The sequence below is a fragment of the Schistocerca cancellata genome, chromosome 7 (assembly GCF_023864275.1).
Source record: "Schistocerca cancellata isolate TAMUIC-IGC-003103 chromosome 7, iqSchCanc2.1, whole genome shotgun sequence".
NCBI lineage: Eukaryota > Metazoa > Arthropoda > Insecta > Orthoptera > Acrididae > Schistocerca > Schistocerca cancellata.
In genome coordinates, this window is record NC_064632.1 from 501,498,207 (window position 1) to 501,526,002 (window position 27,796).

Genomic DNA, 27,796 nt, shown 5'->3' on the forward strand with positions numbered 1-27,796 from the left:
TTTATCTTGATTATTTATTTATATAACTCACGTTTTAAAATATCCAGCTCCATTTACCATAGTTTCTAATGATCAATTTTTGATTCTCATATAAAAATTTTTTGTCATCATGTACCTTAACTTTTCGTTACTTTCACCTCATTTTTCATTCATCAGCCTTAATTCTTTATCCATTTACCTCAATTTTTTATTATCTCCACTTTTTATTTATTTCTCTATATGTTTCATTCAATTACCTTCATTTATCACAAGTTCAATTTACCTCCATAAACCTCTATTTTGTATTCTTTTTCCTTCATTTAAGTGAATTTTTTTATTCACTTGTATTTGTGTACTTTAGTTTGCATTTGTTGTCCATTTAATTGTCTTTTTTTACTTTCCTTTGTTTGTTGTACATTTCTTTTACCATCCACTTTGTTGTCAGTTTTTGTCATATGTGTGAAATGGTGATTTAGAGTGATCTGTGTCAATTACATATTCGTTTATCACCATTTTTATTCAATTACCTTCATTTTTCATTGACTATGTTCATTTTTAATTCTTTTAGAGCCATTTACTTTATTTTCCTTAATTTTCATCAAGTGTCACACTTTTTAATATTTGTTGTCTATTTTTGCTGTCTAATATTTGATTAATGAAACGTAAATGTTCGATTAAAATACAGAATTGTTTCATAAAGTTATGGAAATATTCGCAAAACAGTAAAAATTGTTTAAAACTGCTTGAAATTCAGTTAATTTCGTTTATTTGCTTCTATCGTCCAACTGAAGTGAACAATGAGATAGAAAATTTACTTTACATTTGTGTTCCAGTATGTCTTCAATCGTTTAGGAAAATCAGTGAGCTGTAATAAGCTTTATGTAATATCATCGGTTGTGATTACCTGAATACAATATACGTAGAAAATATTTGTATGAGGATCAATAATGATTTTAAAATTATTTTGTCAAATTTAATTGTTTGGTTAGATGTTTAATTGTTTGCAGATAAAATCATTAAAATGAGATATGAAGGAACAAAAAGCAAATTATTTTATTGTATTTTATGCTTATAACTTTTTTGGAGTTTTTGTTTAAAAACCATTTTATACAGAGATTGGAGTTTCCAAGAAAATAAAAAAATTAAGCAAATGGTGTGGAAAGCAGCACAAAATTTGAAAAATTTTGAAAGAAACATTAGCTATTAAAACACAATTTGGAAAAACAGTGAAAATGTAAAATATTCGAAAAATGATGGAAATAGTCAAGAAAAATGATGAAAATAGGTGAAATAGGGGGTGATTTTACTCATATCTGTGTGATAACAATTTTACTGTAATTTGTTGATAATCTACCAAAAACATGGATAAAAATGTTTTTGTCATAATTTCGATGACTTTGCCGATATTTACTTAAAATTTCGCTATTTTCTAATGTTCTTAGCAACTGAGCCAGAAGCCACAACGATGTCTACGAGGAATAAACAGTACATTTTATTTTGTGTTGCCTGTTTTTGTGCATCAAATCCAAAGGAGTGTTAACTAGCTGATTAGCCACTATATAGTAGGCAAAACAAGAAATTCTACTATTTCGGAAAGAAAAGCAACACATGACATCCAAAGTAAGGCAGATATAGGAAACAGTGCAATATTGGCAATGGAAGCATTTCTCTCTCCAGAAGTTGGTTGGTGTAAAATGTAGGCCTTAATTTCAGTGAAAAATTTAGGGGATTGTACACACTGAACTCTGCATTTTATGCCCTAAAATCATGAAATTTGCTAAAAGGGAGAAAAGGAAAACTGATGCACTTTATTTAGTTTCAGAGAGGGGTACTGGAAATTAAATGGAATGATATAGTGTGACAAGCATAATGCTTAATCAGCGAGAAAAAATGTCATAATAGCTATGCAGACAAAGGGACAAAACGATGGGCATAAGTTAAGCATCAGGGAATAACTTCTATGGAAGCCCCAGAGGTTAGAAATTGCGTGGGAAGACAGCAATGAAAGTACGTAATTGAGAGTATCATATAGGAAGACAGTGACTGGAGTAAGTGACTGTGAGCATTGGTGCCGAGTGTGAAAAGACGGCATTGGAGAAAATTACTGTACAGCTGGTGCAAAGCAGACTGCAGACTGATGTGTCAAAAAATCGATTGCATTTCACTTTAATAGTAATGAAGTGCTTATTGCCGCTAAACATTTCTGACAACAATATGTTAACGTCAAATTAATTACTAATATATTCCGTGAATCCCTTACAAGTCCCAAGACTAATTCAGAGTGTCATATCGAGGCATGTGTTACATTGAAATTAACTTTACATCACGGTTAGAAGAATTCTCAAGTCACTATTTGATCCATTTCTCTCAATCCTGTATAGTCCCAAATCAAAGTGAGAGATATATTTTATGTGATGTAGTACAGGACGTCACAAATCAGTTACAAAAAGTGCTAGATTTAACTCAACAGGCTTGTACAGAGCTGTGTGTAGGACTTGCCCTATATGTTACATAGGACAAACCTATAGGAGTTTTAACAAAAGATTTAATGACCATCTTAATGATTCAGGTTCTAGAATGGCACCAAGTACCTTCTTTTGGCCACAAGGTTATACAGCTACTGACTCAGTCTCAAATTTGTGCATTTTACATCGAGAAAACCAGGCGAATGCACTTAATGTTCTTGTAGATGTGGAAATTATGAAGTTCATTAAGCAGTGTCTCGAGCAAACCCTAAATGGACTACTGGAACTAATTCATGAGAACAAACTAGGTAACATTGATTTTTTAAATAAAAATCTTCAGTAAGGTTGATCGTTAATTTTGAGGCAAACAGATGGACTATGTCCCTATATCGAATGGTTAACAGGTTTTTCTTGGCCTAGTGTCATCTGTTCTAATTGCAAGGTTAATGTTTTTAACTTCTGACTGAGTGTTCCAGCCTATCATTGCTCTTTAATGGCAAAAGGTTGGAATGATATTTCTTGACACTTGTAATAGCTTTTAAAATAATTTTTCGGCCCGCTGGAGAAAGCCATACTTTCTGCTTACCAGACGACTCGCAAAGTGCACCCTTTATTCATAGACAAGGAATGTTCGGTCACCTCCGTGTTGCAACTTTAATGTTATGATTTAATATGTAAGTAAGTTGCTCTTTCTCACTATTGATTGTTACTGTAATTTGACCACAACTGTATCGAGCGGTTTATCTAAGTTAACAGGTCTAACCTTATGATGTGGCTTCTCACTACGAAACCGGCCGTTGAAGTAATTATTTACAACAGCAACAAGCGGTTACCATGCAAGACAGTTACATAAAATTATTTCTATGAATATTTGTAGGCGTTATTCGTCAATGTCCCATGACTTACCTCAGCTGTAACTGTAAAACTAAAGAATATTAGACGTGAACCTTCACATACAATTGAAGTTGATTATGATACTTGTTGCACGTCTGTGTGCACTGTCTGTTTATGATACTTTTTATTGTAGCTTCTCTAATGCAGCGGCACGAATTATATTTTTCATAAGATTATACATCCTGCAATTTTTTTCCAGTGATTGTAAAAGTATGCAAGCACTACTAATCTCCTCCGTTCATGAAGTCTCTCACAACTTTCTTGTATTTAAGATGTTCTCTATTTACCGTTTTTACCTGTTGCCTCGTTTGCATTGCAGGTGGTGTTGGTTCTAGTACGGCAGAGCAGAGTGCAGCAGCTGGTGGTGGACGTGTTGAACATGAGGAAGCAGTTCACTGAAAACAGCGCTGTCTTACGCAAATCCTACCGCAGGCACGCAAATATTGTGTGCGTTGCATGGGTGGTACGACCTACTACATTTGCAATATAATAGTTGTAATGAGATAGGTTAAAGAGAACGCAATAACAGCTGTCTTGTGTTTGAAGACATTTTTAACAATGTGAGTTTTCACTCTCCAACCTTTGGTTCTCAGCTAGTAAAACATAGATAGTATTAGTTAACGGTGATTGATACAGAGATCATGCAAGAAATTTGTGTCACTGATATGTTGTCCAGATAGGAAGTAGAATGGTGGCCACAACCAGTAAGAAGGACTAATAGTTTGGGAGTAGCAAACGAGAGAATAATGACAATCTTACATGTGGTATTTGAAAGCATTTTGGGTTGCATAGAACTCAGCGCTAGGTGCAGGTGCATAATCTTGTTTACACACTTAAAAAAGTTTTGCACCACCCCAATTCCCATAACTCCTGAAGACAGACGTTGACTGTGGATACTGTATCACAGACACAGTCCGTTTGACTGTTCCGAGATGTCACTAAACCCACCCAAAGATGTAAATAACCATACATGAGAAGCGTGTATTACACGGAGGGGGTCCGACAGCTGATCAGTTTCAGTCATTCCATCAGGAAGGAGGTCAATGGCTCTTGTTGTCTGCAGTTCAACCATGCCTAGACGGTCAATACCGCTGTTCGATCTCGTCCGTATTGTTACTTTGTGCCGGGAAGGGCTCAAAACAAGTGAAGTGTCCAAGCGTCTTTTAGTGAACCAGCGAACCAAAGCAATGTTGTTCGGACATGGAGGAGATAAAGAAAGACAAGAACTGTTGATGACTTGCCTCGCTCAGACCGCCCAAGGACTACTACTGCAGTGGATGACAGCTACCTACGGATTACGGCTCGTATGTACCCTAACACCTACGCCACCATGTTGAATAATGTTTTTCGTGCAGCCACAGGAAGTCATATTTTGATTCAAAGTGTGCGCAACACGCTGCATGATGCGCAACTTCACTCCCGACGTCCATGGCGAGGTCCATTTTTGCAACCACAACACCATGCAGCGTAGTAGAGATGGACCCAACAACATGTCGAATGGACCACTTAGGATTGGGATCATGTTCTCTTCACCGATGGGTGCCTTCAACCAGACAATTGTCGCAGACGTGTTTGGAGGCAACCCAGTCAGGCTGAACGCCTTAGTCACACTGCCCAGCGAGTGCAGCAAGGCGGAGGTTCCTTGCTGTTTTGGGAGGACATTATGTGGGGCCGACCTACGCTGTTGGTGGTCATGGATGGCGCCATAACGGCTGTACAATACGTGAATGCCATCCTCCGACCGATAATGCAACCAAATCGGCAGCATATTGGCGAGACATTCGTCTTCATGGACAACAATTCGCTCCCCCATCGTGTAAATCTTGTGAACGACTTCCTTCAGGATAACGACACTGCTCGAAGAGAGTGGCCAGCATGTTCTCCAGGCATTAACCCCATCGATCATGCCTGGGATAGATTGAAAAGGGCTGTTTCTGGACGACGTGACGCACCAACCACTCTGAGGGATCTACGCCGAATCGCCGTTGACGAGCGTGGGAATCTGGACCAACACTGCCTTGATGAACTTGTGGGTAGTATGCCACGACTTACACAGGCATGCATTAATGCAAGAGGGCGTGGTACTATGTATTAGAGTTACCGGTGTATGCAGCAGTCTGGAACACCACCTCTGAGGGTCTCGCTGCATGGTGGTAAAACATGCAATGAGCGGTTTTAATGAGCAATAAAAAGGGCGGAGATGATGTTTATGTTGTCTATTCCAATTTTCTGTGCAGGTTCCGGAACTCTCAAAACCGAGGTGATCGAAAACTTTTTTTGATGTGTGTGTGTAGAGTGGCCCATGTTAATCACGAAGGGGAATAACTCGAGATAGAGATGATGGCATAGATGGCATGGAAGATATTACTGCCAATGGTCGTCACCTTCGCCGTGATTTCCTAGGTGATTTGGAGGTTAAAGTGATTTTCTTAAATGGGAACCCTAATAATTGATTTAAGTTTTGCAAAGAGCGGCATATTTCACGTATAAAGTGATGTTTTCTGAACAAAGGGAAGAAGTTCTTGCAGAAGACGCTCAGTTCGAGAAGGCAACGGTTATGTACACTATGTGACCAAAGGTATCCGGACACCTGGCTGAAAATTACGTACAAGTTCGTGTCGTCCTCCATTAGTAATGCTGGAATTCAGTATGGTGTTGGTCGACGCTTATCCTTAATGACAGCTTCCACTCTCGCAGTCATACGTTCAATCAGATACTGGAAGGTTTCTTGGGGAATGGCAGCCTATTCTTCAAGGTATGCAGCACTGTGGAGAGGTATCAATGTCGGTCGGTGAGGCCTGGAACGAAGTCTGCGTTCCGAAACATTACAGAGGTGTTCTACAGGATTCAGGTGAGGACTCTGTGCAGGCCAGCCCATTACAGGGATGTTATTCTAATGTAACAACTCTGTCACAGGGCATGCATTGTCAACAGGTGCTCGATCGTGTTGATAGTTGTAGTCGTCATCCCCGAATTGCTCTTCAGTAGTGGGAAGCAATAAAGTCCTTAAAACATCAATGTTGGCCTGTGCTGTGATAGTGCCAAGCAAAACAACAAGGGATGCAAGCCCCCTCCATGAAAAACACGACTACACCATAACACCACCGCCTCCGAATTTTAGTGATGGTACTACACACACTGGCAAATGACGTTCACAGGGCATTCGCCATACCCACACGCTGCCTTCGGAACGCCACATTGTGTACCGTGATTCGTCACTCCACACAACGTTTTTCCACTGTTCAATCGTCCAATGTTTACGCTCCTTACACCAAGCGAGGCGTCGTTTGGCATTTACCGGCGTTATGTGTGGCTTTTGGACAGCCGCTCGACCATGAAAGCCAAGTTTTCTCACCTCCCGCCTAACTGTCACATTACTTGCAGTGGATCCGGATGCAGTTTGGAATTTCTGAGTGATGGCCTGGATAGATGTCTGCCTATTACACATTACGACCCTCTTCAACAGTCGGTAATCTCTGTCAGTCAACAGACGAGGTCGGTCTGCCCGCTTTTGTGCAGTACGTGGCCCTTCACGTTTCCACTTAACAATCACATAGGAAACAGTGGACCTAGGGATGTTTACTAGTGTGGAAATCTCGCGTACACACGTATGACAAAAGTGACACCCAATCACCTGACCACGTTCGAAGTCCGTGAGTTCCACGCAGCGCCCATTCTGCTGTATCACGATGTCTGATGACTACTGAGGTCGCTGATATGGAGTACCTGGTAGTAGGTGGCAGCACAATGCACCTAATATGAAAAACGTATGTCTTTTGGGGTATCCGTATACTTTTGATCACATTGAGTATGGTAAAGAGTAGAGCCACGGGTCGTAACACATCTGAAATGTAACTTCCACTGTTCAAAGTGGAACACAATTTATGCGCATAATAGTCTGGTTTACGTACTAAATTTGAATCAGATGAAGTAAATATTAATTTCCACTATGTGGTCGTATTGCCGAAGACCGTGGCACAGTCTGTTTGGCTGCTCTTGTACAGCGCCGCTGGGAGAGTGGACGAGACGACACTGCGGCAGCAGAGCTCGACCCTCGCGGAGAGCGCGTTGAGACAGAGGTGTCGCCTACGTCCGCATACACGAACACTATTCGTGTTTCAGTGCTAATTTGCATCATCAATTCGTCAAAACGGCGTTACTGTTTTGCTTTACTTGGTTGAGTCACGTAGCTACAATGGCTAACTAAACTCCGAATAAAATCGTAGATGTGGTTGAGATTTTATGAGCGTGCCAGTGGGTTACGTCTGCGCTTTCGCACTTTATGATAGAGCTTTCCCAACAGACGACAGCCGGGCGTGGACAGGAATATGGCGAAAATGATAATCGTGTCGCAACCGTTCTCCAAATGGTCCAGTGACCTCAGCCCGGGATGATTGGGTTACATCGTGTACGTCGTCGTCGTGAACATGGAGGAAATGATAAGGCGTAGTCGTTATTGCAATGGTCCAGCTAGAGTCTTATATTAGCTCAAGGCAAACTGAAACGGAACTAGGATTATCGAAGACTCGGTGTTTTCACCGGTGGGGACACCTACAACGTGCTCACATGAGGAAAGTTTCCAACCGGTTTCTCATACACGACATAGCAGTTGACGGTGTTGCCTGGTAAAACGTTCTTGTGATGCGTCGTGTAAGGAGGAGAAACGCGTACCATCACGTTTCCGACTTTGATAAAGGTCGGATTGTAGCCTATCGCGATTGCGGTTTATCGTATTCGCGAAATTGCTGCTCGCGTTGGTCGAGATCCAATGACTTTTAGCAGAATATGGAATCGGTGGGTTCAGGAGAGTAATACGGAACGTCGTGCTGGATCCCAACGGCCTCGTGTCACTAGCAGTCGAGATGACAGGCATCTTATCCGCATGGCTGCAACGGATTGTGCAGCAACGTCTCGATCCCTGAGTCAACATATGGGGACGTTTGCTAGACAACAACCATCTGCACGAACAGTTCGACGAGGTTTGCAGCAGCATGGACTATCAGCTCGGAGACCATGACTGCAGTTACCCTTGACGCTGCATCACAGACAGGAGCGCCTGCGATGGTGTACTCAACGACGAAGCTGGGTGCATTAATGGCAAAACATCATTTTTTCGGATGAATCCAGGTTGTGTTTTCAGCATCATGATGCGACGCATCCGTGTTTGGCGACATCGCGGTGAATGCACATTGGAAGCGTGTATTCGTCATCGCCATACTGGCGTATCACCCGGCGTGATGGTATGTGGTGCCATTGGTTACACGTCTCGGTCTCCTCTTGTTCGCATTGATGGCACTTTGAACAGTGGAAGTTACATTTCAGATGTGTTACGACCCGTGGCTCTACTCTTTATACGATCCCTGCGAAACCCTACATTTCAGCAGGATAATGCACGACTGCATGTTGCAGGTCCTGCAGGGGCCTTTCTGGATACAGAAAATATTCGACTGCTGCCCTGGCCAGCACATTCTCCAGATCTCTCACTAATTGAAAACGTCTGGTCAATGGTGGCCGAGCAACTGGCTCGTCACAATACGCTAGTCAGTACTCATGATGAACTGTGGTATCGTGTTGAAGCTGCATGGGCAGCTGTACCTGTACACACCATCCAAGCTCTGTTTGACTCAATGCCCATGCGTATCAAGGCCGTTATTACGGCCAGAGGTGATTGTTCTGGGTACTGATTTCTCAGGATCTATGCACCCAAACTGCGTGAAAATGTAATCACATATCATTTCTAGTATCATATATTTGTCCAATGAATACACGTTTATAATCTGCAATTATTCTTGGTTTAGCAATCTTAATGGCCGGTAGTATAAAAATGCTGGTGAGGCACAACTCTCATTACTGATCAGATGTCGATCAACACTGGATAGAACTGTTGACAACCAACATCATTGAATCCTTCTCGTTTGTTTCGAATTTGTCAATGATTGGCTGAATTGCCCTTATTTTTAATAGTTACGCAAATCAACATAGTTTTCTACAAACGTTGTGACATAATTTGCCTGGCTTAATTGTTGATTTAGAGAGCAGAAAAGAATGAGGATGCAATTGGGTGGTGCATCGCCACAATACTCACGACACGTAAGGACATTTTCAAACGAAGAATATTCACATCAATGGATTGGTCGTAATTTATGCAGTGTGTATAATGGATATAAGCGTGGGTTGACATTACTTGCCCCTTTTTCGGGTAGAAAAGACGTGTTCCAGACCAAAATATCAAAACACATTGGGCAGGTATGATCTGCCTACAACAACCCAAGAACAGGAGGGCTGTTACGAAACTTCCTGGCAGATTAAAACTGTGTGCCGGACCGAGACTCGAACTCGGGACCTTTGCCTTTCGCGGGCAAGTGCTTTACCAACTGAGCTACCCAAGCACGACTCACGCCTCGTCCTCACAGCTTTACTTCCGCCAGTACCTCGCCTCCTACCTTCCCAGCTTTTTGTAAAGCTCTTCTGTAAAGTACCTCGCCTCCTACCTTCCCAACTTTACAGAAGCACTTCTGTAAAGTTGGGAAAGTAGGAGGCGAGGTACTGGCGGAAGTAAAGCTGTGAGGACGGGGCGTGAGTCGTGCTTGGATAGCTCAGTTGGTAGAGCACTTGCCCGCGAAAGGCAAAGGTCCCGAGTTCGAGTCTCGGTCCGGCACACAGTTTTAATCTGCCAGGAAGTTTCATATCAGCGCACACTCCGCTGCAGAGTGAAAATCTCATTCAGGGGGGGCTGTGTTTGTAACCAGGCCGGACAGAACTTGGCGCTCGACCATCAGGTGTCTAAGGGTGGCTTGTCAGTGACACACAATCGGTGTGTTTAAAGCTGTACAGCTATCCGATTTACTGTCCAAAATTTCTCGCGGGATGGCATCTAACTGTACTTTATTGTCCTTTCAAAAGTTACCTTGTCAGTAGCATTCTATTGTCCTGGCGCGGATGAGTCTAGAGAAAATTCGCCTTAGTTCTGTAACGTTACAGATCAACAATATACTGCACTATTTTCTTAAAATGAATTTCGTTGTCTCACAGTGCTTTTGGAGCGCTGAGAGCTGATGGTACACTTAATGACTCACATAAGATAAAAGTGTTCATTTTGGTAATAGCTCCAAAAGAGTACAAGAAGTGTAATAACTGAGTACAGCTTTATGAAGCTCATCTTCAATATGGAACTATATGTTGCAGGTTTTTCCGCTGCTGGCCGTACCCATGTGGTTTGTGGAACCCGCACTGACCAAGACACTGGTTACGACGTCTGAAAACACCACAATAGTCATTCGGAAAACTCCGTTGATCATGTGGATGCCTATTGACACGCAGACACATCCAAACTACGAAATAACATACGTTATACAGCTCTTACTCCTTGTTAACGTTGTCCAAGCGACAGTCTTTATTGATCTTTTTTTCGCCTCCTTAATGATCAATATAACAGCCGATATAGCTATACTGAATAATAACATCGCAAACATGCGACTGCATAAAGAAAATGGAGTTATGAAGAAGTCGGCGGAAGGAGTCAAGCTATCTGGTGCATGGGAAGTCACGAATAAGAGGAAAAAATCACTAGCAGAGAAAGGTGAACCGTACGACGAGAACGCAGCCACGACCACACCATATACCACCGATCCCAGCGCGCAACTGTACAGAAAATTAGCGAAGAATATTCAGCACCATCAAGTCATAATGTCGTAAGTACTTATATTTCTGTCTCATTACTTTTCAGCCTCAACGCTTTACAACCACCAAATGCGGCGAAGTATGACTGAAGTTAAACTAAATAAAATTTTTTCTCGTCCTCCACAAATGCTAGTTTGTTAGTCTGGCCAGTTTTCTTGGGTGTGGTTATCTACTACATGATCAGAAATCCCCAGTTAAGATACCGAAGTTCTAATATATCTGCCTGGAAAACTCTCCTCCCGAAACATATTACCAGTGGAATAAAGCTTTGTTGCTCTGGCGTTTTACCGCCTTCACAACGTTTCAGATTGTAGTAGATTATTCGTGAGATACTGAATGTACTTAACAAGAGGATCACGAATGGTATACAGCACAGAAATGTGTTTGAAATTAAACAAAATGTTCCCCAGCAGTGTAGAATTACCCAGCAGTCAATAGCACTTTATTGTTCTCTTGTAGAGGAAGTAGTCACAAGAAACTTCACATTCATTCTTTAGTCTCCTGAATTTTTTTTTAATGAAGTCGTATAGCTTCTTATCCTGCACGTAAGTTTCGTATTCATTATTTTCTTCTTTCTCCCATTTTACCTCCTTTTATTAAGATCGCTCTTTAATATTACTGTTTGCAGATGTAATGACTGAAATCAATGAGGCCTAGTTTTTGCGTTCTTATAAGCACAGTTGTTTCAGAGATTATCTGACATTATACTCTTGCATTTGGAACCTAAAAACTCAATGTAAATAACAACTTGATTTTTGCTGTAATCTACACGTAGTTTTTTGCAGTTATATTCCTTGGATAATGTTTCAGTTTTATTCATTCCCGTAACTGGGAATTATTTCAGAGTAATTGAATACGTTTAGATTTTCAGTCATTAATTTCCGAATTATCTGCGGAAATAACTCAGAACTTACCATGTTTGAATCGGAAACCGCAAATGTTTATGGTAACACTAAGCCCTAATGGGAAATTCATATAATTACACATTTATAAATATACAGCGCTGCAAAATATCCGTTCAACAACCCTTTTGTTTACTTTTTTCGGCAACCCCATTATCGCAGGTGCTCTATTCCTCGCAATATTGTCATTGTTTCTCCCCTCTTTTTCATTCACTTATTTTCCTGTTATTCGATTCGTTCCGCTTTTGAAAGTAACGCAGTCACTCTAGGAGTAATGTTTGTTCTGTTTTCGGTTCACATCAATTTGTTTTGTATACTAACTGTTCATGCGATGGCTCTCCCCGTTAGCGATCACTACGCTTAAACCACCGTTGTCCCGCATATTATCTCCTGCTATGTTCGCCCCTGGTAGCTGGTAGTCAGCGCGACGGAATGTTATACGTAACAGCCCGCGTTCGATCCCTGGCTGGGTCGGAGATTTTTTCCGCTCAGGAACTAGGTGTTGTGTTGTCCTTGTCATCATCATTTCATCCCCATCAACAAGAAAGTCGCCGAACTAGCGTCAACTCGAAAGACTTGCACCAGGCGAACGGTCTACCAGACGGGAGGCTCTAGCCACACGGCATTTACATTTACCTGCTATAACGTGAAACAAAATGGGCTGCCAAGTTAATTCGGAAAGCACAGCTCTGATGTAAGAAAAGACGTATTTGGGCTACGAAAGTAAATGGATAACCGTCGGTTTCAGCGTATCATACTGGCTGTTCAAAAATGGCACGGAAAAACTTTAAAAGTGTGATGGGTTAGGTAACCAGCGATGCAACGGAGTATCGAAAATTTTGGAATTTGGGCATCAGTGCGTACTAACACTTCATTCGTGCCTTCCAGACACAAAAGTGACGATAAAGACTTGAAAAACTAAAAAAAAGTTCTTTAATTTAAGGGAAAGAAAATATAAATACAAACCTGAAGTATAATATACATATATGTTCTAAAACGTAAGGTTTGTTATTCAAGTTGATGCTGAAACTTCAGCAACAAAATTTCTGAAAGTGCTCAAATCGCCTGAGTCCAACATTTCTACACATCGCACAACGCCTCTACCATAGACTAACGTACTTGCTCGAAGATATAGGCTGTATATCGCTCGGCAAATAGATTGTGGCGGTTACATGACTCCACTCTGTTCCATAAAACACACTCTTCAGTCGTCACCAGAGAACGAATCCAAGCTTCCTTAAGTCAATTCAGTGAGACCTGTTTACTGTGTTTTGATTGTCTGTAGCTTCGTTAGTCAACATTTGGGTTTCTCTCTACAACTTTTCTTGCATCAATTGCTACAGTATGTGACTAAGCAGACGTTTTCTATTATTTTCACTTAAAAATGATACATAATCACAGAACATGTTTCAGAGGCACAGACATTTACATTACACTCCTTAGTTACCTGGTTCAATGAATTGACCAGTCGTGAAAGAAAGAGATGAAACGGTAATCATGAATACCTGTTAACCTACCTTGATTGCTGTAACTACTACCGATTACGACGATTAAACAACCATTTCCTACACTAATTTTAGGGACATTCACTTTTTCCATCGCACTTTAAGTTCCTCCATCTCTTTTTTCCGCTGCTGAGGTCATTTTTCTCTACTCGAGATAGTCTTGCTTTACTCGCGAGTAGCAGTATGTGTCCCGTTACTTTGCAACAAAGTGTCAGTGAAGATGTGACTGCCACCTTCCGCTAGTCGCGTGAAATGGTTTTGTTACAGGGTCTACGGTAAGCTGATGCTAGAAGATAGTCTCTTATCTCCTAATACTGAAGAGAGAATTTCACGGAAGCCAAGTCATGTTCTATAGTCCACCTTCTGTCTTACGATTTGAGCTGCTTTCCAATTCCGCGACGTGTTTGTGGCTAACTATTCTGTTCTTTTAGCAACTCTCAAAGGAAGACAAATTTTAGTCTTCGTAAGCTTGCCCCAGTAGCAAAGTACATGCAACTTTTTTTTTTCAATTTATGATATTTACCTGAAGCTGTCAGCTGTTTTGGAGGCGATCTCAGAATATAAACACAGTTGTTCTTCTTATTACAGAAGTTTATTCGCCCAGATCTCGCCAAAATACTCAGTGGTTACTAGGTTCAGCTAAATTAAATCGTTATCTTCAAATCATTGGCATAAATAAAAATTTACATGGCCAATCCATTTCGTCGATTGTTCACGTTAGTTGGACATAGAATAGTGCCGTCTCTCGTCATACAATAATAAAACAGCTGTGAGAACAGTGCACAATAGTTACAACTAAAATGCATAAGACGTGTATAAAACGTTTTTTCTATACAAGTGATCGGAAGATGCCGATTTAATTTCGCTAAAACATCTGTGCGATCTGAGTGAATAAACTTCCGTAATAAGAAGAGCAACAGTAATTTTATTTCAGTTTACATATAAAATAATTCTCTATGAAATTTTTCACCGTGCTCAGCAGATTGTATTGTGGTCGCTTACACGCTGTTCAAAGGAATTAGGGGAACCCGTATGTCAGCGTCCGGTATGTTAAATCTGTTTTGATACAGGCGGTGCCTGTGGCCTTATTGCATAGTTTGAGATTTTTCGGTTTCAATGCCGGCAACAATTAAAATCATTCACCATCTGTTGGCTTTGTTAAGCATTACAGTGTCAGTTGACCCCTCAGAAGGAAGTGAGTACCGGTATCCCACAAGGATGGTAGGTGTCATTTATGGACGTCGTATTCGACCACACATATGCAGTGTGACATTTTCAAGCATTAAAAGCTTCAAGGACGTTCTGTTTGATCCAAAAAGGATGGACTGCCGTTCGTGTTGCTACAGATGGCCAAGTTTCTCCATGTGTGAAGCGTAGGTTGCGGACACGCCACAAGGAGACAGATCAGTACACAAGGCGAGTTGGATAGGTCGTCGACGCGTTACAACCGCACGTGAAGGACGATATGTGGCCATCTCTGCTTTGCGGCGTCAGAGAGATAACGCCAGAACACTGGAAGACGGTCTCAGAAGGGCTACTGGAGCCTCTGTGTTCGATCACACTGTAATAGACAGGTTACGAAAACGCACTTTGCATCTCAGACGTCCTGTTCCAGTACCCCGCTAGAGACAAAAGCTTGCATCTCGCCTTCAGTTCTCCTGTACCCATGACAACGTGCAACTACGTCACTGGCGCAACGTGTGGTACACAAATGAGTCTAGATATCCTCCGACCCCACGAGATGCAGTGTCAGTGTGCGGAGACCAGTGATGAGAAATACCTGCCAAATGTTGTGCCGGAAATCGACAGGTTTCAAGGTTTTGTGATGTTGTGGGAAGGCTGCAGTGTTGATAGCTATACGGATCTTGTCGTTTTTTCATGGTCGCCTCACCGCCAGGCAGTACGTCGAACGGATCTTGTTAGGCCATGTGGTGACTGCTGCATACGGGGGTGGCTCTGAATTGCTTCTAATGCCAGGGCCTGTTTAGCTGGCGGCAGCAGAGATGTCCTGCGAAGCCTGGATATTGAAGTAATGGAATGGCCGGCGGTGAGTCCCGGCAAAAGTCCCAACGTGCACACATGGGACATGCTTGGCAGGCGTGTTCGCCATCGTCTGGTTGCACCTTAAACTCTCCAAGAACTCTCGTGGGCTCCCATTCAAGAATGGGAAAGAATATCGCAGGGTGACCTCTTTAGACTTATACGGAGCATGGCGCGTATGTGTCAGGCGATGATAAACGCTCACGGAGGGCAAACACCTATTGAAAATATAATGAAGTTTTGTTGTGTACTTCTTTTGCGAAAGAGAATGATGTAGTTTAATAACGTATCCAGTCCTCCATTATTGTTCGGTGGAGTATGGCAGACACGCAAAGTCATGTTCCCCTAAATCTTTTGAGCGCTGTAAAATATGTGTGCTTTTTGCATCAATTGCTAAACCCTACTAATGATTTTTATGAAGTTTTATAATTGACTTCTGCTTAAATAGAAGAAAAGAATTCTAAAAGGTCATTCAAATAGCTACATTTTAATCAGCGTAAAAATTATTGTTGGATGTTTGCTGTGTTTTCATTTCTAATGCAGTGTTGAACGACATAAGCGGTTAGTTTGTCCCAAACTCTTGATTATATCAAAAGACACCATGGCTTTTACTCGTATTTCGCTTTGACCTTCTTGCTACTGACAAACACTCCAAATGTATACGTATACACTGCGTGGCCCATTTACAAGTTTCTGCGCAAATATGTTTGCAGTAACAGTATAATTGAAGAACGACTTTCACAAGTGTGAACATAAGGCAGGGACTGATGGACTGCCGGCCGGAGTGGCCGTGCGGTTCTAGGCGCTACAGTCTGGAGCCGAGTGACCTCTACTGTCGCAGGTTCGAATCCTGCCTCGGGCGTGGATGTGTGTGATGTCCTTAGGTTAGTTAGGTTTAATTAGTTCTAAGTCCTAGGGGACTGATGACCTTAGCAGTTAAGTCCCATAGTGCTCAGAGCCACTTGAACTCATGAACTAAATATTATGGGATGTTTTAAAATGTAAGCAGATGCTAGTTTCAACACGAACTTATGTTTTCTTTTATAAATGGGCACTCCACATTATTTTTCACGCAATCAACAACATGAAAAATAACAAAAAGAATGGCGTTGGTTGCATCGTAAAAAGTCAGTTTCATTTTGAGAAATTACAAAGCGAAGTTGATGCTTTAAATAAGATAAACGCTCCGATATTTCCCTGATATGCAGATGTGAAACCCTCGTTGACATAATTGCAATGTGATTGATACGACAAACGCTGGACTTATTGCGATTTACACAACTATTACGTGGACTGGAAACAATACAAATGCCCAATCACGCACAATGAAGTGTAAGTGAAAGGTATACTCTTTCGTTCTTTATTTATCTTTACTACAGTTCTAGAATGGACTAACTTTAGCGAAATACTGAATATCATCGGCCCGGGAAAACATAATTAATGGCTAACCAACAATCTAACAGAAGGGTAAATGCTAGTTTCAAGTAGTTGTACATTACTGACATAACGGTACATGACACGTACAGGCATATCACTAAACACTTTTAATGACAGCGTTACAACTGAGATTCTGCAATGGCGAAACGATTACTTAAACGTACAATGCTGTAGTACCTACAAAACAAATATACATCTTCTCAGAAATAGAGAAAATGTACATCGGTATGCAATCACGTTTCTCAAAGCAGAAACGCTGCGACGTATGTTCGAATAGATAATCATTTACTTTGAAACACCGCTGTGCATACTGCAACACTTAGCGACTCACTGCTGTCAGTGTTTCTGATGTTAGTACAGCACACGCAACTGTAATATGAGCTTTCATGTTGTACATTGTTGCTGGAACCTGCTGATATACTACATCTTTTCTCGGATAAAGCAGTCCGTGGTGGTTAGGTCCGACGACCGCGATGGAAACCTCTGAGCTGGACTGGCCCGCACTATCCATAGGACCGTCGCTATGGGAATTGTTGGTTTAGTGCATTTCTCGCCACCATGACATTATGCACAGGGTATGCATCGTTCTGATACCTTATTATGAGTATTTGACGCAAATGAAGAGGTAGGTCTTCACTCACTCCAGATGAGGTACCTCGCAAGAACCGACCATACTGTCTCCCTGTTAAAGGTGCCATCAATGAAATGTGGACCAATGACGTGTTGTCCTACAATAACACACAGTGTAAGTAGGCTGTTTAGGTTTTCTTAGCACTCTGTATGAAAACCAAAGACTGCACACAGCACAACCAGTGATTTTCATACAGAGCGCTAAGAAAACCTAAACAGCCTACTTTTTTATACTGACACGCCACTGACTTAGATGTTCCACCTGACGAAGGAAATCTAATTTTTCCGGTAACCAGCAGTGCATACAGTGTAAGCCAGGGCCGTCCAGAAATCCTGCACGCGTGCGGTGCTCCTGCACATGTGCAACTTCCGGGTCACAGCGTGCACGCCGCAGCCGTCAGCGTTCATGTAGTGCATGTTTCTACGCACAGATGTCGCTTTATCCACTTGCTGGGATACTCTGTACCGGCGAATTCTAGTGCTCTTTCCACAGCTTGCAAGCCAACCATGGGAAGGTATTTCGCGTATTAAACATTTAAAAGACTCTCACAGTCTGCTCATTGAGACGCCTACTTTTATGTTAACAGTTTAACCCAGTAAGACAAGCAATAGAGTTAATGACCGTGGGTTTTTATTAAGACAGCTTGACTGATGGCGGGCGCTGAAGACCTTGCTGTCGTGCGCCCACAAAACCCTTCTACTACTACTACTATTTGACTGGCGGCACGTAAATAAGCGTAATGTTTTTGCTCTAGTATTTAAGAAAGAGAGCACTTAGCGACTTCCAACGAACCTTATTCATGATTTCAAATAACATTAAACTAATGCAAGGTTTCCTATAACTAATTCTCGGTGTCCTCAGTTACCTCTGAACAGAATAACCGCAGACCTCTCGATGATCATCTGTTATTTCAATACCATTATTGCTATATCTTTCATCAGTTCCGTCTGAAATCTGCATAATAACCGACAATTATATGAATGTTATGTATTATCGACTTCAGCTGAGCGTAGCCCTTCACACATTAATAAAAACCCCTATATGTACGTATACAATGGAACAATCGGTTTAATGACCAATTTTCCTGATAATAATGTAACATGGAGCAGAATGAGGCAATAATGCACAATTAGTAAACAATAATTTTTGATTATGAAAGGAATAAATCCAAACACGTGTATCACTGGTCATGAGAAATGATGTAGTTAAAATCGGGCGCAAAAACACGGCTCATTGACAAACGCAAACAGTTGCGGAGATTTTCATCACTTATGCTTGATCGGAACCTTGATTTATTCATTTTCATCACCGAGAAAAATCTTTCACAAACAAGCTCTTGCGTGTTCCACATAAACAGGGAAGTGGAGCCACCGCCGTTCATTTAGTACACGTGTCTAATAAGAGATGTCGCTGTCGCTCGCTGTCACACACGTGCGCACATGTGCAGCACTTCCGCACGTCTGCGCACTGTGCAGCGTTTGGCCGGCCCTGGTGTAAGCTGACGTTCCCATGGTTTGTAAACATGGCTTCATCAAACAGTACCCTAAGCACAGAGTCTTATCCGTATGGGAAAACCCACGGGCGGTCAGACGGATTTGAAAGTCATGGCCTTGAAGCCCCTGATGTAGCTACACGTGATACGGGTAGTATTTATGCTTGTGAAGAATGCACGGCATGCTCGTTCGAGGGATTCCCTCCAGTCTCTCCATTTCATGAGACTGGCATGAGAGTTTTTTGCAGCGGCCGCAAGAACCGCAATTGCTGCGGCTTCACATGTCTATTCATTTTCATCACCGAGAAAAATCTTTCACAAACAAGCTCTTGCGTGGTCCACATAAACAGGGAAGTGGAGCCGCCGCCGTTCATTTAGTACACGTGTCTAATAAGAGATGTCGCTGTCGCTCGCTGTCACACACGTGCGCACATGTGCAGCACTTCCGCACGTCTGCACACTGTGCAGCGTTTGGCCGGCCCTGGTGTAAGCTGACGTTCCCATGGTTTGTAAACATGGCTTCATCAAACAGTACCCTAAGCACAGAGTCTTATCCGTATGGGAAAACCCACGGGCGGTCAGACGGATTTGAAAGTCATGGCCTTGAAGCCCCTGATGTAGCTACACGTGATACGGGTAGTATTTATGCTTGTGAAGAATGCACGGCATGCTCGTTCGAGGGATTCCCTCCAGTCTCTCCATTTCATGAGACTGGCATGAGAGTTTTTTGCAGTGGCCGCAAGAACCGCAATTGCTGCGGCTTCACATGTCTATTCATTTTCATCACCGAGAAAAATCTTTCACAAACAAGCTCTTGCGTGGTCCACATAAACAGGGAAGTGGAGCCGCCGCCGTTCATTTAGTACACGTGTCTAATAAGAGATGTCGCTGTCGCTCGCTGTCACACACGTGCGCACATGTGCAGCACTTCCGCACGTCTGCACACTGTGCAGCGTTTGGCCGGCCCTGGTGTAAGCTGACGTTCCCATGGTTTGTAAACATGGCTTCATCAAACAGTACCCTAAGCACAGAGTCTTATCCGTATGGGAAAACCCACGGGCGGTCAGACGGATTTGAAAGTCATGGCCATGAAGCCCCTGATGTAGCTACACGTGATACGGGTAGTATTTATGCTTGTGAAGAATGCACGGCATGCTCGTTCGAGGGATTCCCTCCAGTCTCTCCATTTCATGAGACTGGCATGAGAGTTTTTTGCAGCGGCCGCAAGAACTGCAATTGCTGCGGCTTCACATGTCTATTCATTTTCATCACCGAGAAAAATCTTTCACAAACAAGCTCTTGCGTGGTCCACATAAACAGGGAAGTGGAGCCGCCGCCGTTCATTTAGTACACGTGTCTAATAAGAGATGTCGCTGTCGCTCGCTGTCACACACGTGCGCACATGTGCAGCACTTCCGCACGTCTGCACACTGTGCAGCGTTTGGCCGGCCCTGGTGTAAGCTGACGTTCCCATGGTTTGTAAACATGGCTTCATCAAACAGTACCCTAAGCACAGAGTCTTATCCGTATGGGAAAACCCACGGGCGGTCAGACGGATTTGAAAGTCATGGCCTTGAAGCCCCTGATGTAGCTACACGTGATACGGGTAGTATTTATGCTTGTGAAGAATGCACGGCATGCTCGTTCGAGGGATTCCCTCCAGTCTCTCCATTTCATGAGACTGGCATGAGAGTTTTTTGCAGCGGCCGCAAGAACCGCAATTGCTGCGGCTTCACATGTCTATTCATTTTCATCACCGAGAAAAATCTTTCACAAACAAGCTCTTGCGTGGTCCACATAAACAGGGAAGTGGAGCCGCCGCCGTTCATTTAGGACACATGTCTAATACTGATACCAATTACAGTGCACAGTACACCAGCGCCCTTTGCCTCCACACTAGTCAGTCTCCTTGGCAGTGAGTTGTTCCCACACATGGCGCCGACTGCAGTCCGTTTCAGTAAACAGCTGCAGAAGCCAGCGGTTGTACTGGGTTGTGCAACAGGTCAGCGTACATTGACCGATATTTTTGTAAAAAGTAGAGAAATAGAACATACAAGAGGAAAACTATTACATATGTATGAGTGTTTGTGGCAGGAAACTCTACTATTACTTTCGGCCCTCGTGATAACAGCGAAAGCAAGATTACGGACGTCAGTCACATCGCAATTACGAGCAATATGGGGTTCACATTTGCATCGCTGGATGTGCAACACCGGCGCGCTTTGTTTATTTCAAGCATCAAATTCGCTTTGAAATTTCTCGGGATGTAATTGACGTACTGTGAAGCAAACAACGTCATTCTTTTGTGATTTTTATGTTAGTGATGGCTTAAGAAACAACAAGGGCTGTCTATTTAAAAAAATAATATAAGTTTGAGTTGAAAACAATATATACATACGGTTTAGAATGTCCCATAGTATCTACTTTCATGAGCCCCTGCCTGACATTGATATCCGTGAAAGTCGTTTTTCAATATCTATTGTTGCTCCAGAGACAGCTGCGCTGAAACGGTGCACACGAAGAGAAAATATGTGGACGAAACCACTTCAAAGATTGATGAAATGTTCTCGGGTTATCAGCCGAGTCGTGGCTTCGAGTAGGAAACTCGTCGAATCTTTGCAACGTGACGCCAGGAATCCATTGATAAGCCGAGAAGATTTATTCAGTGATGTTCACCGAGAAAGTCTTCATTTCCGTACGCTCCAAAAATATTTAAAAGCCATATATTTCAGTCCATTCAACCACAAGTTACAAGATTATGGTGCTTTATCCCACGCTGTATCTCACTAGGAGTTTTTCACGAACCTTAGTTTCCTCTACAGTGAAGAGAAACATATCGAGCGAGTAATATTTCGTACTAAGTCGCTATTCTCCTTGCTGTTTTCAAGACATAAAATATATTGAGAAACGAGGCGTCAACGAGTGAAACACACTTGGTATTTTTGGTGTTACAGAATCATCAACGACTTGGAATCTATCATGAGCGAATCGAGTGTCATCATGCTGACCGTAAATTCAATAAACATCTGCCTACAAGGTCTTGGATTTGTAGACGTAAGTACTGCACCATGTCTAGAGTACTGTGGATAAGGTAACTACACTGGTCACACAGAGTGCCTCGCAGCAGCAGTAGAGCAAAAAAAAAAATAGTACACTTCCTCATCAGTCACTTACCTCCAACGGTATCGTCTTTGCCATCAATGAGTCGTCTGTTATCCTCCTGTCCGCACACGTAATTGGCAATAAATAAGGAGAGCTACAAACTGGCCAAATGCCACAAGCTTCTGTTTCTGATTCATAGTTTTTCCTTATATATACAGGGTGAGTCACTTAACGTTACCGCTGGATATATTTCGTAAACCACATCAAATACTGACGAACCGATTCCACAGACCGAACGTGAGGAGAGGGGCTAGTGTAATTGGTTAATACAAACCATAAAAAAATGCACGGAAGTATGTTTTTTAACACAAACCTACGTTTTTTTAATGGAACCCCGTTAGTTTTGTTAGCACATCTGAACATATAAACAAATACGTAATCAGTGCCGTTTGTTGCATTGTAAAATGTTAATTACATCCGGAGATATTGTAACCTAAAGTTCACGCTTGAGTACCACTCCTCCGTTGTCCGATCGTGTGTATCGGAGAGCACCGAATTACGTAGGGATCCAAAGGGAACGGTGATGGACCTTAGGTACAGAAGAGACTGGAACAGCATATTACGTCCACATGCTAACACCTTTTTATTGGTCTTTTTCACTGACGCACATGTACATTACCATGAGAGGTGAGGTACACGTACACACTTGGTTTCCGTTTTCAATTACGGAATGGAATAGAGTGTGTCCCGACATGTCAGGCCAATAGATGTTCAATGTGGTGGCCATCATTTGCTGCACACAATTGCAGTCTCTGGCGTAATGAATGTCGTACACGCCGCAGTACATCTGGTGTAATGTCGCCGCAGGCTGCCACAATACGTTGTTTCATATCCTCTGGGGTTGTAGGCACATCACGGTGCACATTTTCCTTTAACGTACCCCACAGAAAGAAGTCCAGAGGTGTAAGGTCAGGAGAACGGGCTGGCCAATTAATGCGTCCTGCACGTCCTATGGTAATGTACATGTGCGTCAGTGAAAAAGACCAATAAAAAGGTGTTAGCAAGTGGACGTAATGTGCTGTTCCAGTCTCTTCTGTACCTAAGGTCCATCACCGTTCCCTTTGGATCCCTACGTAATTCAATGCTCTCCGATACACACGATCGAACAGTGGAGGAGTGGTACTCAAGCGTCAACTTTACGTTACAATATCTCCGGATGTAATTAACATTTTACAATGCAACAAACGGCACTGATTACGTATTTGTTTATATGTTCAGATGTGCTAACAAAACTAACGGGGTTCCATTAAAAAACGTAGGTTTGTGTTACAAAACATACTTCCGTGCATTTTTTTATGGTTTGTATTAACGAATTACACTACCCCCTCTCCTCACGTTCGGTCTGTGGAATCGGTTCGTCAGTATTTGATGTGGTTTGCGAAATATATCCAGCGGTAATGTTAGGTGACTCACCCTGTATATCAATGATATGCTAATAAGCATTATACATCTTTTCTTTCCCAAGGTTTATTTCCAAATGACACTACTTGTTACATTGTGGAAGGCGTTGCATGTTATGTGTATGAATTAAAATATGGTGTAGAGAGTAACTATACTTTAAACTTAACCACATCGGAACAAAGCACAAAATTTCTGATACAGAATACGAGTAAAACAGAAACTACTTCATCAGAAGGTGATCAAGTAATCAGTGAAGTCAAACTCTTACACTCTCACTATTTAAGATACCGTAAAGCTGGCAGCTTTGTCACTTAGGAATTAGTTTGTGACAACAGCACGCTGTAGCTTTTTCTTCTTAAATAACATAAAGCAAATAGCTCTGTCGCAGTATGATCTTATCTAGGGCTTCCATGAGCAGTTACAAGTACGTACATTGCACTTTGGCTGGTATCAACCCATTTTCATTGCAGGTGTAACGACGTGTTTTTTGGCTTCTTGCAAACCTTCTGCTATTGACGATTAATCTGAAGAGCTGACTACGTGAATGTAAGTTCACATAAGTAAGCTGTATCTACAGACCATTCTGCGTAAGTAACGAAGGTACGAGTACACAGAATAGGTTCCCAGATATGTGAGTGGTTCGAAGGCTTATTAAGTAGCAGAACCCAGTGTGTTAGCTATTGTTCATACAAGAGCGTCTTCAGGAGTGCCTCAGGGAATTGCGATAAGACCGCCGCCATTTTCTGTGAACGTAAATGATCTGACTGATAGGATGAGCAGCAGTCTGTGACTGTTTCCTGATGATGCTGTGATGTATGGAAGCCCGTCGTCCTTGAGCAACTGTAACAGGATTCAAGATGACTCAGATAAAATTTCTCGTTGATCGATGATGGAGAGTTAGCTTTAAATGTGGAAACATGTGAGGTAAAGCAGATGAATAGGGAAAACAGACCCCTCACGTTCGAGTTTGCATTAGTACTGTGCTGCCTGATACGGTCATGTCGATTAAACACTTAGGCGTAACGTTGTAAGGTGATATGGAATGGGATAAGCATGTAAGGATTTTAGTGGGGAAGGTGAACTGGCAACTTCGCTTTAGTGGGAGAATTTTAGGAACTTGTAGTTCATCTGTAATGGAGACTGCATATGGGACACTATTGCGACCCATTGTTGAGCGCTGTTTGATTGTTTGGGATCCGCACCAGATCAGAATAAAGGGACACATCGAAGCAATTCAGAGGAGGGCTGCTTGATTTGTTACCGGTGGGTTCGAACAACATGCGGGAATTATGGAGATGCTTTGGGAACTGAAACTGGAGGTGATCTCCTCGAGGAGCTCTATTGAGAAAATGTAGAGAACCGCCATCTCAGGCTGACTGCAGAACGAGTCAAGTGCCACCAACGTACATACCGCGAGAGGACACGAAGATTAGAGAGAGTAAGGCAAGTATGGACGCACACAGACAGTCGTTTTTCTCTCGTTCTTTTCACGAGCGGAACACGAAGCGAAATTACTAGTAGTGGTGCAGGGTGCCTCCGCCATGCACCGTATTGTGGCTTGCAGAGGTTTCAAGTAGATGTGGATGTTAATGTAACTGTTAAATGTTACAATTTTTTTCAGCCATTCGAAAGCGAAAAGAATTATTTCCGTAGATTGAGAGAGCAGTGCGTGCCAGAGAAGTATGTGAGGTTAGTGAAGGAAATGTACAGAGGAACAATGGCAGAGGTGAGAAGTAATGTGGGCATCACAAAGGGGTTTCCAGTAAAAGTAGGGTTACATCAAGGGTCTGCGCTTAGTCCCTACCTCTTTCACCTGATTATGGATGTGCTGGTGAAAGATGTGAAGAAGGAAGCGCCGTGGAATATGATGTTTGCGGATGATGTGGTTCTATGTGAGCAGACGATCGACAGACTTGAGGTAAAGCTGGAGGACTAGAAGAAATAGGGATGAAAATTAGCAGGACAAAGTCAGAATATTTAGCACTGAAGGATGTGCAGATGAGGTCTTGCAAGATCCAGGATGATGAGCTGAAATCGGTCTGCAAATTTAAATACCTGGGGTCGTACATACAGAGGGACGAAGGACTGGAAAGCGAGATACAACACCGAATAAATTGCGGTTGTAACAACTGGAGGAAAATGAGTGGAGTGTTGTCTGACAAGAAGGTGAGCATTGGGTTGAAAGGGAAAGTGTACAAGTCGGTGGTAAGGCCTGCTATGATTTACGGGGCAGAGACATAGCCAATAACAATAGCCCAGGAAAGGAAGATGGAAGTGGCGGAAATGAGGATGCTGAAGTGGATGTGTGGGGTAACAAGGAAGGCCAGGATTAGAAATGAATTTGTTAGAGGAGCTGTGAAAGTGGAACCCATGGGGAAAAAGATACAAGAGAGCAGACTAAGGTGGTAAGGACACTTACAGAGAAAAGGAGAAGAGTATATCGGAAACAGAGTTGAAGATATAAAGATTGAAGGAGCGAGCAGGAGAGGAAGACCGAAGATGAGGAGGGAGGAGAAGATGTCCGGGGACCTAAAGGAGAAAGGATGGAAGAAGGAAGAGGCAATAGATAGAGTACTATGGAGGAGAAGGATTCAGAAGAGCAACGTCGACCCTACGTGACGTGGGACAAGGTGACGATAAAGAAGAAGAAGAATTATGGGTACAACTTTTTGACAGCGTACATACCTGCAGAAAAATGTATGGCAGCTGAAACTGTAGAGGACAAATGTGACTAATGAAATTTGGGACGTTTTTAAAGGTTTAGTAAGGAAGGCAAAGTTTTATTCATTATAAATTTTGTATCTAATTGTAACATACTGTTGCTCAGAATAATGTATTAAATGTATGTCTTTGGGTTTATGGATCCGTACATCACTCGTTAAAGAGGATCACTTTGTTGGCCGTCCGTCTGGCCACCCGTTAAGACCCATTTCTTTGAGGAACTTTTAGAGGTATCAGGTTGAAATTTATGTCAAATACTAAGGTCCACTATCCTTTCGCGGACTTAAAAATTTAAGATCTTAAGCAAGTGTAATCGAAAGATACGGCCGTTTGCACTACATGTTTTGATATTTGCAAACTGTCTCATCAAAACTTACAGATGGGCTAATTATACACATAATGATGTTTGTCCGGAACCTTTAGAGCGCGAGTTCCACTGTCACTTGTCCAGTTTTTATCTTACTACACAACTTGTAAGTGTCTAATAGTATGAATTAATTACCTTGCTCTGAGGACATTATGTTAAATATTGGTGTAGAACAATTTAGTTACGTGTCTAACAGTACGAATTAATTACCTTGCGTAGAGGGTATTGTGTTAAATGTGTTGTGACCCGTTTTTTCTCACGGAGTCCCTCTGAAAATATGCATGAATAATGGTGTGATAGTTTTGTTTAACTACCACACTTAATGCAGTATAATTTACTTTTTCTTCCTTCTTACTTTCTTTGAATGAGGATAGGCCTCTGAGTATTTTGGTTTTAAGAAAACCATAACAAATACAATAGCTCTTAGCAGACTGGCAAACTTCATGCTTACAGTTTTTCAATGTATCGATAAATCCAAGTTCATAAAACGGATCAGATATGTAACGAAATTATAACTGTATGTAGTAAATAAACATTAAGTCAGCGTTACTTTTTGAAAAATGAATGTAACTCTACTTACCCTGTCTTTGACTTTATGTGACAATGTTATCCTGGGTTCATGGGATATCTTTATGACAATTAATATTCCGTATTCTGAATACCTTAGTGAACATGTCTTTATTGCATCCAAAATTAAAAAAGAAAGGTTATAAAATTCCATATATGCGAATATTAAATGCTTCTGTACGTAATTTTATAACCTTATATTCCAAAAGGTGTCGAAAGTGTCACAAAGCGGTCCAGTTTTATGGTATATGAAATAACCTTGGAAGAATTCATTCGGGATGTGATTCAAAAATAGAGTTCTGTTATCCTCGCTGTTGCTACAATGCCGTAGCTAGTTCACTTTGCTGTCAACTGGCAACTCCGTGCATTTATCAGCCAATAAATGTGCGATCAGAAGTGTATTTTGTGTCAGTTCGCAATGTCCGTAGAGTACGTCATTCAGATTTCCTGGAATTCTAACGCAGTGACAACAGGACACAAATATGTGCACTTGGATAGATACTGATTAAAATTTTGCAGAAGAAGTATTTGTTTCCAAACATATGAATCCCTG

The 27,796-nt window shown here is 42.0% G+C and overlaps 1 protein-coding gene and 1 non-coding gene across 2 annotated transcripts in view; both read left to right on the forward strand.

Annotated features, from left to right (window-relative positions):
* Positions 1-27,796, forward strand: part of LOC126092857 (uncharacterized) — a 215,415-nt gene that overhangs the window by 37,994 nt on the left and 149,625 nt on the right. The window contains exons 3-5 of the mRNA XM_049908587.1: positions 3,658-3,801; positions 10,524-11,029; positions 21,980-22,079. Coding sequence (XP_049764544.1) covers positions 3,658-3,801; positions 10,524-11,029; positions 21,980-22,079 — 750 coding nt within the window. The remainder of the gene's footprint in view (positions 1-3,657; positions 3,802-10,523; positions 11,030-21,979; positions 22,080-27,796) is intronic.
* Trnas-cga (transfer RNA serine (anticodon CGA)) lies at positions 9,923-9,997 on the forward strand. Its single transcript has one exon. It is a non-coding gene; the product is annotated as a tRNA-Ser (tRNA).